The 18535-nt window shown below is 44.4% G+C and overlaps 1 protein-coding gene across 1 annotated transcript in view; it reads right to left on the minus strand.

Annotated features, from left to right (window-relative positions):
- The window catches only part of slc7a14a (solute carrier family 7 member 14a), a 37732-nt gene that overhangs the window by 9359 nt on the left and 9838 nt on the right, over positions 1 to 18535 (minus strand). Inside the window, exons 3-4 of the mRNA XM_066662398.1 lie at positions 9543 to 9779; positions 5414 to 5631 (exon numbers count right to left, since the gene is read on the minus strand). Coding sequence (XP_066518495.1) covers positions 5414 to 5631; positions 9543 to 9779 — 455 coding nt within the window. The remainder of the gene's footprint in view (positions 1 to 5413; positions 5632 to 9542; positions 9780 to 18535) is intronic.

Here is an 18535-nt window from a genome sequence, read left to right on the forward strand (position 1 = left end):
ATATGTTGATTCAAAATTTCAGTGTCAACAAATCCCAAAAAAGTTGGCACAAGTAGCAATAAGTGGCTGGAAAAGGGAAATTGAGCATATAACGAGCAGTTGGAAGACCAATTAACACTAATTAGGTCAATTGACAACATGATTAGGTATAAAAAGAGCTTCTCAGAGTGTCAGTGTCTCTCTGAAGCCAAGATGGTAAGAGGATCACCAATTCCACCATTGTTGCACAGAAAGATAGTGCAGCAATACCAGAATGGTGTTACCCAGCATAAAAGAGCAAAGACTTTTAAGTGATCATCATCGACCGTGCATAACATCATCAAACGATTCAGAGAATCTGGAACAATTGCTGTGCGTAAGGGTCAAGGCCATAAAACTCTACTGGATGCTAGTGATCTCCAGGCCCTTTAACGTCACTGCACCTCAAATAGGAATACCACTGTCAAGGAAATAATAGAATGGGCTCAGGAATACTTCCAGAAAGCATTGTCAGTGAACACAATCCACCGTGCCATTCACCGTTGCCAGCTGAAACTCTACAGTGCAAAGAGGAAGCCATTTCTAAGCAAGCTCCACAAGCTCAGACGTTTGCACTGGGTCAGGGGTCTTTTAAAATGGAGTGTGGCAAAATGGAAGACTGTTCTGTGGTCAGATGAGTCACAATTTGAAGTTCTTTATGGAACACTGGGACACCATGTCATCCGGACCAGAGAAGACAAGGATAACTCAAGTTGTCATCAACGCTCCGTTCAGAAGCCTGCATCACTGATGGTATGGGGTTGCATGAGTGCTTGTGGCATGGGCAGCTTGCATGTTTGGAAAGGCAATATTAATGCAGAGAACTATGTTCAGCAATCACAACATCATGGCTATGTAGGAGAAGGATCCGGGTACTGAAATGGCCAGCCTGCAGTACAGATCTTTCACCTATAGAGAACATTTGGCGCATCATAAAGAGGTGCGACAAAGAAGGCCCAAGACGATTGAACAGTTAGAGGCCTGTATTAGACATGAATGCGAGAGAATTCCTATTTCTAAACTTGAGAAACTGGTCTCCTCTGACCCCAGATGTCTGTTGAGTGTTGTAAGAAGAAGGGGGATGCCACACAGTGGTAAAAAATGGCCTTGTCCCAACTTTTTTGGGATTTGTTGATGCCATGAAATTTTGAAACAACATATTTTCCCCTTAAAATGATACATTCTCTCAGTTTAAACTTTTGATCTGTGATTTGTGTTCTATTCTGAATAAAATATTAGATGTTGGCACCTTGTCACGCGGGGGACGTGAGGAGTAGATTTACGGGAGGCGGACACACTCGCTACAACACAGATGATTTAATAAAGAGAAAACATAACAAACGAACTTGACAAGAAACATGAAATAGCATGACTAATAAACATAGGGAAGAGCAGGAGACAGGGCAAGCTAGAGATACAAACACTACAAAACACAAACGAACTAGAGGGTCATGAAAGGAGTAAGAGAGCGAACGAGAAACCAGAAACGAGAAACAAGAAACAAACACTATAAAAACGACAACGAAAAACAAGGCTCTCCAGGAGCTGGCGCAGGAATGGGCCAGAAGAACCAAAACAAAGAGTGAAACCACAATACTCAGGACAAGACAGGAAATGGAGATGGGAACAAGGGACTAGACTTAAACGGACACTGGACAGAACTAGAAAGAAGAGACGGGAAACGAGAGAAGACAGGAGTAGAGACAGGGGACTGAAAGATAGACTGGACATTGGATTGAATACTAAACGGGGACTGAGACGGAACAGGAGCAGATACACGTGACTGGACTTGGGACAAGACGGGAGCAGAAACAGGGTACTGAAACATAGACTGGACAGGGGGTCTAACTGGTGACTAGAGAGGACTAATAGGGAACTGGACACGAGACTGGACAGAACTAACAGGGCACTGGACTTGAGGCAAGGGAACTGGGACAGGACTAGGCAGGGGAACAGGGACCATAACCTCAACAGGGACTGACACGAGTACCGTGACAGGGACTGGAAGTGAAAGAAAAGCAGACACAGGTACAGGGACAAGAACAGAGACAGGAACCAAGACAGGAACAGACACTGGAACAAAAACAATAGGTGGGTGCCCAGGACTGGCTAATGTCTGTGGGGAAGTCTGAGAAGCCAGCCTGGGCACAGTTCTGGGGATCGGCCCCGAAGTCCTTGGGGCCGTCCTACGGGTTAGACCGGGAGCGGCCGTAGCCACAGTCTCGGGGGCAGAAACGGCCGTAGCCACAGTCTCGGGAGCAGAAACGGCCGTAGCCACAGTCTCGGGAGCAGAAACAGCCGTAGCCACAGTCTCAGGCTCAAAAGCAGCCGAAGCCAAAGTCACAGGAGTAGGAGTGGCTGAGGGAGCCGCACTCATGGAGACAGGGAGTCCTGCGGCAACGTCCACGGAGACAGGAGGACCTGCAGCGACGTCCACGGAGACAGGGAGCCCTGCAACGACGTCCACGGAGACAGGGAGCCCTGCAACGACGTCCACGGAGACAGGGGAACCTGTAGTGACGTCCACGGAGACAGGGGAACCTGCAGTGACGTCCACGGAGACAGGGGAACCTGCAGTGACGTCCACGGAGACAGGGGAACCTGCAGTGACGTCCACGGAGGCAGGCGGAACTGCGACGACGTCCACGGAGGCAGGCGGAACTGCGACGACATCCACGGAGGCAGGGGGATCTGCGACGACGTCCACGGAGGCAGGGGGATCTGCGACGACGTCCACGGAGGCAGGGGGATCTGCGACGTCGTCCACGGAGGCAGAAGGATGTGCGACGACGTCCACGGAGGCAGAGGAATCTGCGACGACGTTCACGGAGGCAGGGGAATCTGCGACGTCGTTCACGGAGGCAGAGGAATCTGCGACGTCATCCACGGAGGCAGAAGGATCTGGGACGACGTCCACGGAGGCAGAGGAATCTGCGACGTCGTCCACGGAGGCAGAAGGATCTGCGACGACGTTCACGGAGGCAGAGGAATCTGCGACGTCGTTCACGGAGGCAGAGGAATCTGCGACATCGTCCACGGAGGCAGAAGGATCTGCGACGACGTCCACGGAGGCAGAGGAATCAGCGACGTCGTCCACGGAGGCAGAAGAAGCTGCGACGTTGTTCACGGAGGCAGAGGAATCAGCGACGACGTTCACGGAGTCAGAAGAGGCGGGCGTCGCTCTTACGAAGACAGGAGAGGCGGACGCCGCCTTCAAGGAGAGCTCCAGGCGTGCCATGAGGCCTGTAATGCGGCCGTAGACGCCGTGCTCAGGGAGACAGGCACGGCCGTAGGCGCCGCGCTCAGGGAGACAGGCGCGGCCGTAGGCGCCGCGCTCAGGAGATCAGAAGCGGCCGGGGACGCCGCTCTCTCGAGGGCAGGAGCTGAGACGTCTAGCGAGGCAGGTGCTCGTGCTGCTCGCCGAGCACGAGATGAAGATTTATCGGGTTTAGGGGCACCGATGGGCGCACTCTTGAGGGATTCCCCCAGAGGTGCGCCCCTGTTAGCCTCACCTCCGTTGTCCTGAGGTAGGAGGCTAACAGCACCTACCCATAACCCCCCCCAAGAATTTCCCCGGACCTGAGGGGATAATCCTCCAGCGAGGGTGAGACTCCAGCCCGCTTTCTCCTCCGGCTCCGTCGATTCCCGCTGGAGAAATCCCTTGATTCACGAATCGAGTCCTCTGTTCAGGGGAAAGGAACGGCACCGGGAATGTTCTGGAGCCGTTGACTCCATTCAGAGGCCGCTCTTAAAGCCTCCTCTACGGGATCTCTGGGGCCTGTGAGAAACGGAGTCCGGCGAATCACACATCTCCTAAACGGGTAGTCCGTGCTAGCTGTGTCCTTATTTTGATCGGTCATTCTGTCACGCGGGGGACGTGAGGAGTAGATTTACGGGAGGCGGACACACTCGCTACAACACAGATGATTTAATAAAGAGAAAACATAGCAAACGAACTTGACAAGAAACACGAAATAGCATGACTAATAAACATAGGGAAGAGCAGGAGACAGGGCAAGCTAGAGATACAAACACTACAAAACACAAACGAACTAGAGGGTCATGAAAGGAGTAAGAGAGCAAACGAGAAACCAGAAACGAGAAACAAGAAACAAACACTATAATAACGGCACGGCTTTACAGGGAGAAAGAAGGAAACGACACTAGAGGACTCGGGCAGGAAACAGGCAAGAGAGACGAGTAAGAGCGAGGACGAAAACACAACAAACGACAACGAAAACAAAATGACCAATCACAGGAAGTGAGGGAAGAGGGCTTAAATAAACGAACTTAACACGAAACACCTGATACAGATAACAAAGGTAAAGAAGGCGGAACAGAGACGGGACAAAGGTGGAGCTAGAGAGAAACGAGGGCGGAGATAGGAACAATGATAGACAGAAAGAACCACATAGAAGGAGAAAATAAACAAGAAAGTGCCAGGATGTGACACACCTCCACATCATTGCATTTGGTTTTTATTCACAATTTGTTTAGTGTCCCAACTTTTTTGGAATCCGGTTTGTATATTGTTTTAATTAAAATCTTGTTCATTTCTGGAACTATCCATCTTTTATTTAGAATTTTCCCCCACATTAGACTACCAATAATTAGAATTTCCATCTCGGGCAACGAACAGCGCTCTTGCAAACAGGAAAATATTTCCCAGTAGAAAATACATTTTGAGTAAAGAAAAAGGACAGTCAAGACAGTGCCACCTACTCACTGCTCTCTGGTTCTCCCTACAGTCCATTTTGCTTGGGTTGCCATCACTGATAATAATTCCAGATCGCTGACATTTTGAGCTGTCTGCTCATTAGCGCAGCGACATACACTAGGTACAAGGTATCAGATGTCGGTACTGGAGCATCGTTTGCGATTATGATTATGAGTAAATGAACATGGTATCAATCAAATCCCTGATACCAGTATCTGTATTCATGCATCTCTGTTCTTTAGTAAAGTAAATGGTTCTTTAGATAGATGGAAAATGTGCTGTAGATGGTTCTAAATAGTACCTTGTTATGATTTCAAGTTTGTTACAATCAAAGAATTGTTTGGTGCCATACAGAAATGCAAAAGGTTCTTCAAGTGTTTGGTGTTCTTCATAGAACCAATTTCTTTACTAATGAACCCTTGTAGAACCATAATTTTTAAGTGTCTTCTCTGGCTATAGTGTAACAGGTCATCGCTTAAAGCTTCTTGAGGTTACTTTGGTGGTTGCTAGGGACTTGCTAAGTGTTGGCCTATGAGGTCTTTAGGGTTTCGTTATGTGGTTGCTATGGTTTCCCGGGTGCTCTCTAATGTATTGTTAAGTGCATGCTATGGTTTCTCAAGTGTTCTCTAAGATACTGATATGTGGTAACTATGGTTTCCCAGGTGCTGCTGTGTTTACCCCTGACCAGCCGAAGGGTAGGAATCGTCCCTCGTCCCAATTGGCTCCACTGACGAAGAAGAGTCCTGCGATCATCATGAAGACCCACACCATCAGGTTAATAACATTGAGGACATTGTTGAAGCCGACGGAATTCTTCACGCCCAGAGCCACAATCACAGTCACCAGGATTGCGATCACCAGTGCCAGGATGTCCGGGTATGACTGCTCACCTTTACCTGAGGACCAGGAACCACAGGTGAGATTAATATAAGAGAAGAAGTAAATAAGAGTTCTTGTAATGAGAACATCTGGGGTATAAGCAGGAGTGAAAACTAGAACACAGCAGAATCCAATACCCACATATATTCAATAACACAAATTCTTTGAGCTAAAAAAAAAGAAAACACAAATTCTTTCACAAGTTGGCTCACTCCAACTCAACTTTCCTCCTCACACCTCATGCTAAAAAATATTCCCCTCATTAACACTACCTGGGATATACCATCCGTGACGGTACAGTTAACCAGGAACATGCAGTTTCTAGAGGAACAAAAATCACTCTTCATCCCTTTAAAATGACACCAAGCACCAAAATACAGCAAATTATTAATAATATTTAACTGAGAATGTAATACATGCACAATGTAAATACCACAGTAATGTTAGAGATAAATTACACCCCTCCTTCTAAAACAGATATCTTCCAGAACCTCCAATAGGCCATTAGGAGCAGCGTGCGTGATCCTACCTAATAATGGATAAGGATGAGGAAGTGGGAAAAGCCAACATCAGTGTGGGTGTAAGTTTTAACAGCAATATTTTGATATGTTAATATGGTTTAAATGCAGCGTGTGGTAGTGGGTACCTCACTAGCCACACGTCCACTTATCAACATGCGAAAAACTGGACTATGAGAACAAACGGCCATGTGCTGAATGGACACCAGTCTTTAGTGATAGCCCTGTTCATATGGTACAGTGAAAACTGAAGTGACTATGGGTCCAATGCATCCTGTGTGAAATAATGTGAGTTTTAGCAAGTGTTAACACAGATATTATTAAACAAAATGATATTTATACATGAAATTTGTGTGTGCATATTATTTCAGCTGTCACGAGCATATGTCCAGGCTTAGGGTCAGCTGAATTCTGGGCTTTGCAAGACAGGGCCCTTGCATTACATGTACCAGCCTACCAAACCAAGAAAGCATTGGAGCCCTTTTTTCATTTGAGGCCGTGGACAGGTCTATACGGCCTCCACTTTGTCTGTCTGTGGATGAATCACTCCTCGACCCAAGACTTGTCCCAGGTACCTCACCTCCTGACAGGCCAGAGCACATTTGTGAGGATGGACATTTAGACCTGCTTGGTGGATCCACTGCAGCACTTCCTCCAGATGATGAAGATTCTCCTTCCATGTGGAGCTGTACACCACAATATCATCAAGGTATGCAGCAGCAAATGCCTCCATACCTGCCAGGACACAGTGCATCAATTTCTGAAAAGTGGCCGGGGCCCATTGGAGGACAAAGGACATTACTGTAAATTGGAAGAGACCCTGTGCTGTCTGGAAGGCTGTGTATGGCCAGCATTCTTTGCCTGGGGTACTTGCCAATAGCCCTTACTCAAGTCCAGGGTGCTGATGCAATGAGCTTTCCCTAGGCGCTCGATCGGATCCTCTATCCGGGGAATCAGATATGCATCGAAGTGGGATTGGGCGTTTAGCCGATGGAAATCAATACAGAAACAGATGGAGAAACAAACCACTCCACTGGCTGTAGGACATTTCAATCACTCCAAGACCCCGTATCACCTCTAACTCATCATTGAGGGATTGGAGTAGGTGCTCAGGTACCCTGTGCATTCTCTGCCGTAATGGAGTAGGATCATTCAGGGAAATGGGGTGCTCCACCACTGTTGTAGGCCCAGGCTTCTCCTGGAACATCTCTGCAGGGATGACTGCTGCAAGTTCTTTCTGCTGCTGCAGCGGACAATGAGACGGGTTTTGTCATACCAGACTTTTTGCCGCTTTTGAGCATGCTCCATGTTCTCCCGGACCAATTTTGCCATTTCATCCAATTTATCCCTCATCTTTAAAACATGGGAGAGAATACTGTCTTTCTGGGCTATATGTGGCTCCTCCCAGGCCTCTTTCTGAATGTCCAGTGGACCTCTAACCTGGCATCTGTAAAGAAGTTCAAAAGGAGAAAATCCCGTTGAGGCTTGGGGTACCTCCCGGGAGGCAAACAGTAAGTATGGCAGCCAGCAATCCCAGTCCTTACCATTGGTAGCCACAAATTTTCCATCAGTCTTTATACCCTTTATCCCCAGAAACCGATATGCCTGCCTAAGAGTATTTGATAAAAAGGCAGTCCCCTGGTCCGTAACTATGTCTTGGGGAATTCCTACCCTTGCAAACAATTGTAACAAGTTTTATGCAATAGAAAAGCCTCTGGATAGCGGGTAGCATAATCAAAGACCACCAAGATGTACTTATAACCTGCTCTTGTTCTTTCTGATGCCCCCACAAAGTCCATTCCTATTTTGGTAAAAGGCACTTCAATCACTGGGAGTGGTTGTAAAGGGAACAAACCACCCTTCCTTTTACTAGTTAGGACTGGACACACCCTAAATAGCCTGCCCACAGAATACTGTGGCCCATTGATTACAACTGCTCTTTCATCTCCCTAGGTACAACCAATTGCTCCGGAGGGTCCCCCTCAGGTTGGTGATAAAGCAAGCCCCTTTGGTTGGGACTCCCTCTACCTGGACAACTTTGGCATAAGCCGCCTGTAAAGACGGGTCTTGATTCTGCAGCTGCTCTATCTGAGAGGGACATACTTTTCCTACTGCTGCCCCTGGGGCCCCCTCCACCTGCTGTATTTTTAATAAGGAACCAACAAGCCCTGTCTCCAAATGAGTTGCTAGACCTTTTGTGTAAGTGTACTGTGGGCAATGTATCCGGTGCCTTTCCCAACTTTCTAATCCCAGGACCACTTCCCCCTTTGAACCCCTCAGACTTACCCCAGTTGTCATCTTTAGGGTTGATTCATAACGGAAGCTCCTTGTGCCTTGACGTGCAGTCATGAAGGACTCCACCAGCTGTGCAGCCCTCTGTCTAGTTGGAGGGTCATGCTCCTTGTCCCATACTCTGACCTCAGGGCTCAGGATACTAAGAAACTGTTCCAGAATCAGGATCTCTCCGACCTGCTCCACCGTCTTCCAAGCAGGTTGAATCCACTTCCAGAATAAATTTTTCAGGAGGTGGTATAACTGACAGGGGTCTCACCAGGCCTTATGTCTGGGTCCCAAAGCCTCTGCCTGTAAACTTCTTCATTAATTTAATGTTTCGGAAGGATGGCATCATTTACCTTGTCATAGTCCATTGACTCCGCCATGTCCATGACCACATACGACCCACATGCTTTCCCACTCAGATATGGGACTATGTATATCCAGTTTTCCCTTGGCCACCTGTAAGCTGATGCCAGTCTCTCAAATGTTGCCAGGTACTGCTCTATGTCATCTACCTCCTCCAGCTTTGGCACCATCACCCTGGTCAACGCTAGAGGTTCTGAACTGGCCACAGATCGGCTGGTATTCATGGTGGGTCTGGTAGGGCTGTCCTCCTCTTCCTTCCTGTCCCTGTCATTCTGTCCTTGCTCCATCTCCTCGATCTGCCGCAGATCATCCCATATCTGGTTCAGCTTGACATGCACACTCCTCCATTGCTGTTCCTGCTTGAACGTCTCCCTTTTCTGAGACTTGTCTTTTGCAGCAGCTGATAGATTGAGGCCAGGGCTCCACCCCTCCACTACCGGTATGTTAGTGATGGTCCCTGTTTATATGGGATGGTGAAAACTGAAGCCATTATGGGTCCAATGCACCCTGTGTGAAATAATGTGAGTTCTAGCAAGTGTTAACAAAGATATTATTAAACAAACTGATATTTATACATGAAATGTGTGTGTGCATATTGTTTCAGCTCTCACAAGCATATGTCCAAGCTGATGGCCTCACAGCTCTAATACTAAAGACACCAAACATGAGAAACACTTTGTTTGATCACTGTAATACGACATGCTCCACAGTATTCTTGTGAACAGGTGCTAGAAAGGGTCCTACAGCCTGGTTTGGGTTCTCCTCACCAAGTCCGTTGAGCGTCCCCACGTGGCTGATCATGAAGGCGCTGATGCTGTGGTTGGCGAGAGAGTCGAACATGCTGCTGAGTGCGCTAGCCCCCGCTGCGGTGCCAATCAGGTACTCCAGGATCAGGTTCCAGCCGATAAAGAACGCCACAAACTCTCCCACCGTCACGTAGCTGTAGGTGTAGGCCGAGCCTGTGGTCTTAGGCACACGCACTCCAAACTCAGCATAACACACACCTGTAGATACACAAACAGACACACACACACACACAAACACACAAGTATGCTATCAGACAATTTGCTCTGTTGTAACTGTAACACATTACACCGCTGTGTTTAAAATTATGGACTGTTTCTCAATTGAAAAGTATCTCAAAAAATAAGGGGGGCACTGTGGGAGCTCACTCTGAAAGTCACACTCTGAAAACAGGTGGGGGATACAAACACAAGCCCACCGCAGCTGTGAGTTTAGCACTAAGTTTGGGTTAAAAGAGAGATAAAGCTGAAAACAGACAACATATTCAGAAGAAAATACTTCATTAGGCTTTATCTCTAAATGTGTGTGAATTGAGCCTCAGAATGCTGGAAAATAATGTGCTGTGGTGTACTAAACCACAAGTGTCTGTTAGAACTGTCTTGTTTCACTTATTTGACAACTTTTCTGTTTCTCTAGCACCTGGCGCTGAAATCTGCTTTCTCTCAGAAACAGGTTTTTATCGTCAACCTGTTGATATGCATTGTTAGGCTGTGCTCCTTTCACTCGACCCACACTCACAGACAAGAGGCTCACACAGCCTAACAGTGCACTCCACCCCCTTGTCATGGTAATACCATATACCATGATAATATTTTGAGAAAGTATGATGGTATGAAAAAGTTGGATACAACCCATCCCCTTGCTTTGGTTTTTCCCCTTGCTTTGGTTTGTTTTCACACAGGGAAATTTCTTTCTGCTCCTCAGGTTATCAAATCAAATCAAATCAAATTTATTTATATAGCGCTTTTCACAACTGATGTTGTCACAAAGCAGCTTCACAGAATTCCAGTAAGACAAGATTTGACATGAAATGTAAAGACAAATGTAAAACCCTCAAGTGAGCAAGCCAGGGGCGACAGTGGCAAGGAAAAACTCCCCCAGCTGAGGAAGAAACCTTGGGAGGAACCAAGGCTCACAAGGGGTGACCCATCCTCCTCTGGTCAATCTACTGGTGATGATAGTTAGTAGTCCATGAGAACTTCAGTATAGGGACAGCTTCAAGGCACTTGGTGGTTGCTGGAGCATGGGCAGCTGGTCTGAAGCGTGGAGGAGGATCTCGACAGTCATCCATCAGTGTCCAGACAGACAGGTGGGCAGTCGTTTACTCGGAAAGATGTAAAGGGATGGAATTAGTTTTGAACTGTTTTGTGTTTGTAAAGTAGAAAATATGAAAATTTCCAGAGTGTGGCTAATGACTCCGGCAGATCTGACTATGACAGCATTAACTAAAAGGAGAGAACCAGAAGGACACACAGACACGGGAGCATCCTGAAACACTGGCATCCCTCCGCTCCACCGTCAACAAACCTGAGTGATCGCGAGAAGCGGCGGGACGACAGCACCAGCGTCTCAGTATACTATAATTCCCTGTGTCCATGGACCCCCCGGATCTGCCGCCTTTATCTATGGGGGAGCATTAGCTACCAAATGATAAACTAAACAAATGAGTTTTTAGCCTACATTTGAAGATTGCGACTGTGTCTGAGTCCCGAACATTTTTTGGAAGATCATTCCAGAGTTGGGGGGCTTTATAAGAAAAGGCTCTTCCCCCAGCTGAGGCCTTCTGAATTCTGGGAACATTTAAAAATCCAGTATTCTGTGATCTGAGTGAACGTGGAGGCTCATAATAGGAAATTGTATCTTGAAGATATTCAGGAGCAAGCCCATGTAGAGCTTTATATGTTAATAACAAAATTTTGTAGTCAATGCGGAATTTAACAGGCAGCCAATGAAGTGATGATAAAACTGGGCTGATATGTTCAAATTTTCTAGTTTTAGTGAGGACCCTAGCTGCAGCATTTTGAACTAGTTGAAGTTTTCTTAAATTGCTGCTGGTGCATCCTGACAGTAGTGCGTTACAGTAGTCAAGCCTTGAAGTAATAAAGGCATGTACTAATGTTTCTGCGTCCTGGAGGGATAAGGCATTTCTAATCTTAGCAATATTGCGAAGATGTAAAAAAGCTGTCCTAGTGATACTACCTATGTGTTGATCAAATGATAAATCCGGGTCAATTATGACACCAAGATTTTTTGCTGCTGAACCAGGTTTAGCTGTTAACTTTTCCCTGCTGTGTATGATACACAGAGTGCCCTCTGGTTATTTGAGTGTTTAGCTCAGCCCTGCTGCGTTCACCAAAAAAAAAAAGGCAGATCAAGGTTGGATCACATTCTCACCACAAACAAACTGTACCAAAGTTTGTTTGGGACCGGACAGAGACGACCACCTCTCAAGGGTCTCGGTATGGTTGTTTTAATCAGGACAGAACCTGAGCCAGAGATAACTAAAGAGTCAGGGTTATCCACTGTTTACAGCACAGTCATATCAGAGTGAGATATGATACAACTTCTATCGTTTTTTAACCGTGTAGAGTTTCAATAGGGTTAGAGTGTAAAGTTAAAGTATAGAGTTAGTGTACAGTTACAATGTAGAGTTACAATATTGTCAAGAGAGTTATATTGTCAATTCTGCATATGTACAGGACATAAAAAGGATTGAAATTACGTTACTCTCCTCTTCAATATGCAGTAACATTTAACAAAAATAGACTAAATTCAACTAAGCTAAGTATGTAAATATATGAAAGTGAACAAACAGAAGACAAGTGCAATACAATACAATATAATATTGTTAAATAAAATTGGTAAATTGTAAAAATTAAAATATTGTATACAATGCAATACAATACCAGCAGCTCACTGATAGACATACATGAGACAATGAGACACTGACTGAAGACGTATCTGCGGCAGTCTGAGGTAACTAAGGGTAATATTACAGAGGTGATTAAACTGGCCCAGAAGATGTCCGATGCCATAATCTGCTCTGGCCCCATACCAATGCGGCATGGCGACGAAGCTTACAGCAGACTTTGGGCGTTAAACTGCTGGATGTCCAAGTGGTGTTCCGAAAATCAAGTGGGCTTTATAGACAATTGGTTTCATTTTGAGGGCAAGCCTGGTCTTATAGGTAGGGATGGTATCCACCCCACGCGAGAGGGTGCTGCCTTACTTTCTTGCAGCATAGCACATAGTCTTTTAGTTAGTCAGCAGAGTAGTGTAGATAGCTGCTGACAATCCAGAGCTGGGACCAGGCCACAGACAGACAGGCTAAACCGACCGTCTGCGAACTGTCTTGAGGCGTCACCCAGGTTCAACTGTATTGAGACTGTGTCTTTCCCCCGAACTAAATGTAAAAGTAGAAAAACAAAATCAGCCTGTTTCAGCAACCTAATCAATATTAAATCATACACAACACCTAGCAGCAACACCTCAGAACTAAAATTTGGGTTACTCAACATAAGATCACTAAACTCAAAAGCACTCATCGTAAATGATATTATAAGTGATCATAAATTCAATGTTTTCTGTCTCACGGAAACGTGGGTTAGACCAAATGAATATTTAGCACTAAATGAAGCTAGGCTATAATTATGCACATAGCCCAAGAATATCAGGCAAAGGAGGTGGAGTATGTGTAATTTACCAAAATACCCTAGAAATTAGTCTTAAACAATGTGACACCTTCTCTTCTTTCGAGGTTCTCTCCACAATTATTACAAATCCGGTCACAAAAAAGGACGCATTTTTATTATGCAACATTTACAGACCACCAGGGCCTTACTTAGAATTTCTGAAAGAATTCAGTGATTTTGCTACAAACCTAGCAGTGTGCAATCATAAAGTTATAATTGTAGGAGATTTCAATATCCATTTTGAGAAGGAAATTGACCCACTAAAAAAAGGCATTTACCTCAATCTTAGACTCTATTGGTATTACTCAAAATGTAACAGGGCCTACACACTACTGCAGCCACACTTTAGACTTAGTTCTGACACTAGGTCTTAACATTGACAAAATTAATATCTTACCGCAATCCTCAGCAATCTCCGATCATTACTTAATTTCATATGAGCTACGTTTTAGCCATAATATATGTAGGAACCCTCGCTATTCTACAAGGCGTATAATAAAACCATCTACCTCCCTACAATTTATAGAAAACCTACCAGAACTATCGATCCCAGTTCCAACTCCATCAGACCCAATGGACCTAGATGTACTAACTGATTACCTAGAAAATACCTGTCGATCTACTTTAGAAAAGGTAGCACCACTTAAACATAAAAGTATAAGACAGAAAAAGCTCGCACCATGGTATAATGATAAGACCCGTACTTTAAAACAAACATTACGAAAACTAGAACGGAAATGGCGATCAACCAAGCTTGAAGTGTTCCATTCTGCCTGGAAGGACAGCCTTATAGGGTATAGAAATGCCCTCACTAAAGCTCGCTCAGCATATCTGGCCTCGCTGATCTCCAATAATAAAAATAATCCGAGAGCACTGTTTAGTGTGTTTTCTAGAATTACAAAAAATCAAGCAGGTTCTGAACAACTAATTCCAGCAACTCTCACCAGTAAAGATTTTATGGACTTTTTAAATAATAAAATTGAGAATATTAGACAACAAACTCAAGCCACAGGATCAAATCCATCCTGGCTGCCACCCGATGTGAATGATATAAAACATAATATAACTGTAAAAGAAAGACTTGAAACCTTTTACCCACTCCCACAATCAGAACTAGAGAAGATTATCACCTCCGCAAACTGTACAACTTGCACACTTGACGCAATTCCCACAAAGTTGCTCAAAGAAGTACTACCAGCTATTATTGATCCTCTTTTAACTATAGTAAACTCATCCCTTAGTCTGGGCCATGTACCCAAACCTATGATCAAGAAACCAAATCTTGATGCTAGTACACTGTCTAATTACAGGCCTATTTCTAATTTGCCATTTCTGTCCAAGATCTTAGAAAGAGCTGTGGCCCAACAACTTAGTTCATATCTACATAAGAATCATATATATGAAAAATTCCAATCTGGATTCAGGCAACATCATAGTACAGAGACAGCACTAGTCAAGATAACAAATGATCTTCTTCTTGCCTCTGATCAAGGCCACGTATCCCTGTTGGTGCTTCTTGACCTAAGCGCAGCCTTCGATACAATAGACCACAATATTCTCATAGAAAGGTTAGAAAACATGGTTGGAATCACAGGGACAGCCCTATTATGGTTCAAATCATACTTAACGGAACGTTATCAATTTGTAAAAGTAAACAATCTAAATTCAAATTATTCTAAAGTAAGATTTGGAATTCCACAAGGCTCTATTTTAGGACCATTATTATTTACATTATACATGTTACCGCTAGAAACCATGACATTAACTTTCACTGTTACGCAGACGACACACAATTGTATATTTCAGCCGAGCCCGATGACAAACACAGACTAAAGAAAATAGAGGACTGTGTAAAAGTCGTGAAAGGCTGGATGTTGCATAACTTCCTCCTTCTAAACAGCAACAAAACAGAGGTCCTGCTTTTGGGTTCAAAAGAAATAAATTATCAGATTTAATTTTAAATCTAGCTGACTCTCCAATTAAACCTGGTTCAGCAGCAAAAAATCTTGGTGTCATAATTGACCCGGATTTATCATTTGATCAACACATAGGTAGTATCACTAGCACAGCTTTTTTACATCTTCGCAATATTGCTAAGATTAGAAATGCCTTATCCCTTCAGGACGCAGAAACATTAGTACATGCCTTTATTACTTCAAGGCTTGACTACTGTAACGCACTACTGTCAGGATGCACCAGCAGCAATTTAAGAAAACTTCAACTAGTTCAAAATGCTGCAGCTAGGGTCCTCACTAAAACTAGAAAATTTGAACATATCAGCCCAGTTTTATCATCACTTCATTGGCTGCCTGTTAAATTCCGCATTGACTACAAAATTTTGTTATTAACATATAAAGCTCTACATGGGCTTGCTCCTGAATATCTTCAAGATACAATTTCCTATTATGAGCCTCCACGTTCACTCAGATTACAGAATACTGGATTTTTAATTGTTCCCAGAATTCAGAAGGCCTCAGCTGGGGGAAGACGGTGACGGTGGAGCGGAGGGATGCCAGTGTTTCAGGATGCTCCCGTGTCTGTGTGTCCTCCTGGTTCTCTCCTTTTAGTTAAAGCTGTCATAGTCAGATCTGCCGGAGTCATTAGCCACACTCTGGAAATTTTCATATTTTCTCCTTTACAAACACAAAACAGTTCAAAACTAATTCCATCCCTTTACATTTTTCCGAGTAAACAACTGCCCACCTGTCTGTCTGGACACTGATGGATGACTGTCGAGACCCTCCTCCACGCTTCAGACCAGCTGCCCACGCTCCAGCAACCACCAAGTGCCTTGAAGCTGTCCCTACACTGAAGTTCTCATGGACTACTAACTATCATCACCAGTAGATTGACCAGAGGAGGATGGGTCACCCCTTGTGAGCCTTGGTTCCTCCCAAGGTTTCTTCCTCAGCTGGGGGAGTTTTTCCTTGCCACTGTCGCCCCTGGCTTGCTCACTTGAGGGTTTTACATTTGTTTTTACATTTCATGTCAAATCTTTGTCTTACTGGAATTCTGTGAAGCTGCTTTGTGACAACATCAGTTGTGAAAAGCGCTATATAAATAAATTTGATTTTTGATTTGATTTGATTTGAAGACAATAACCTGATTTTGAGATAGGATACTGGATGTACAGGGCAGAGTAAACAATAGTGCAAAATAATTGTAATAGGAAGATGTAGGATACTGGATGTACAATAGTGCAAGATAAACGTATAACAACTAAATAAATAAAGTGAGCAATTGCATACCGGTTCTATTGAAAAAGTCAGAGTTAGGTCTGATGAGGAGCTTAAGTGACAGTACCAATATAAACAGGACCGGTGTAAACAGTAGTGCAAATATAGGGATATGAAGCCTGGAGGTTGAGTGCCTGCCTGATTTTCAAAGTCACATTTGGGTATTGGTAGTAATTGATGAGCTTGCTGAGTAGTGTGTGTGGGGGGCTAAAGAAGGGGGAAGGGGGGCAGAGCAGGAAGAGAGTTCAGCATTCTCACAGCCTGATGGATGAAGCTATCCCTCAGTCTGCTGGTCCTAGCCCTGAGACTACGCAGTCTTCACCCTGATGGCAGCAGGCTGAAGAAGCTGTGTAGCGGGTAGGTGGGACCACCTGCCAAGCAGAGGGCTTTCGTAGGAGGTGGGAGTTGTATAAGTCCTGAAGGCAGGGGAGAGAGGTACCAATGATCTTCTATGGTTAGAGTGTAGAGCTACAGTATGTTTAGAGTGTAGAACTACAGTATGTTTAGAGTGTAGAGTTACGGTATGGTTCGAGTGTAGAGTTACAGTGTGGTGTTACATTGTGGTTAGAATGTAGAATTACAGAGTTACAGTTTAGAGTTAGTGTAGAGTTACAGTGGAGAGTTACCATACCGTGTTACTGTATGGTTAGAGTGTAGAGCTACAGTATTGTTAGAGTGTAGAGTTACAGTGTGGGGTTATACTATGGTTAGATTGTAGAGTTACAGTGTAGAGTTACTGCAGAGTTAGTGTAGAGTTGTAAAAGTCCCGTATGAAATGTGGAAAGTAAATTAAACACTGACCCAGAGTGCTGTGTGGTAAAAGATAAAACATACGTGTCACGGGGGCGTGATGAGTAGATTTACAAAGGCGGACACACTCGCTACAACACAGAGATTTATTATAAACACAACAAAACGAACTTGACGAGAAACGAGAAACAACATTACTTATAAACAAAGGGAAGAGCACGAAACAACACTAATGAGTATGAAAGACTGCGGCACGACTTTACAGCGAGAAGGATAGAAAAACAATACAAAGAACGAACAAGGACGAATACAATAACATAACAAAACAAATGACAGATAACAGGAAGTGACAAGACCGGAACTTATATACATCAACAAACAAGAGACACCTGACACAGATAACGAGGGAAAATGACCAGGAGGCGGAACAAAGGTGGAGCTAGAGTGAAACGAGGGTGGAGATAGGAAAAACAACAAACAGACAGAGCCACATGGAAGGGGAAAACAAACAAGAAAGTGCCAGGATGTGACATTACGGCTGTAACTGATCCACTGAGGGTTTGTGTGTGTGTGTGTGTGTGTGTGTGTGTGTGTGTGTGTGTGTGCATGTGTGTCTGATTAAAGAGAGGTTTATGTTATGGAGAGGGTGAAAGGAATGTTCCACTCTGTTTACCTGCTCCATGTTGAGCACTGTGGGCAATCAGTGTGACATCACACTGCATATTCACACTGGATTAAAGTCAGTGATTTACAGAAGGCCTCCACTGGGCTTTAGAGTATCTCTGACACTGCACTTGGCATGTTCCTCTAGCTGCATCCCCACCAAATTCTGTCTGCAGAATTTGGTGGGGATGCAGGTACAGGCACTTATATTGGAAACCAGATGGGCATTAGTTTACACATTTGTATTCACACTGTTTATGATGAAACATATGAAGCATTTATTTGCAAAAACAGGTTTTTTGTATTGTGCATGCCAAAATTAAAAATAATATAAATTATTAAAAATGGAGAAATGTTTTTTGCAAATGAACTCTTAATATGTGCCCAGTAAGAACATCATTTTTGTTATGGACAGTGTGGAAACAGCAAAGTATTAAGTAATTTTACAAGCTTAAAAACAATTTGTGAAGGCACTTGTGGTTAAAGAGGTGGAAGAGGTGGTTAAAGAGAGATTCTGGTCACTGCCAGAGGGTGATCCAGCTCCTAAATATTTTAGAAATGCCCATACATTTCCAGTGAAATGCAATATATAATCCAGAAACACTACATTTATTG

The sequence above is a fragment of the Hoplias malabaricus genome, chromosome 1 (assembly GCF_029633855.1).
Source record: "Hoplias malabaricus isolate fHopMal1 chromosome 1, fHopMal1.hap1, whole genome shotgun sequence".
NCBI lineage: Eukaryota > Metazoa > Chordata > Actinopteri > Characiformes > Erythrinidae > Hoplias > Hoplias malabaricus.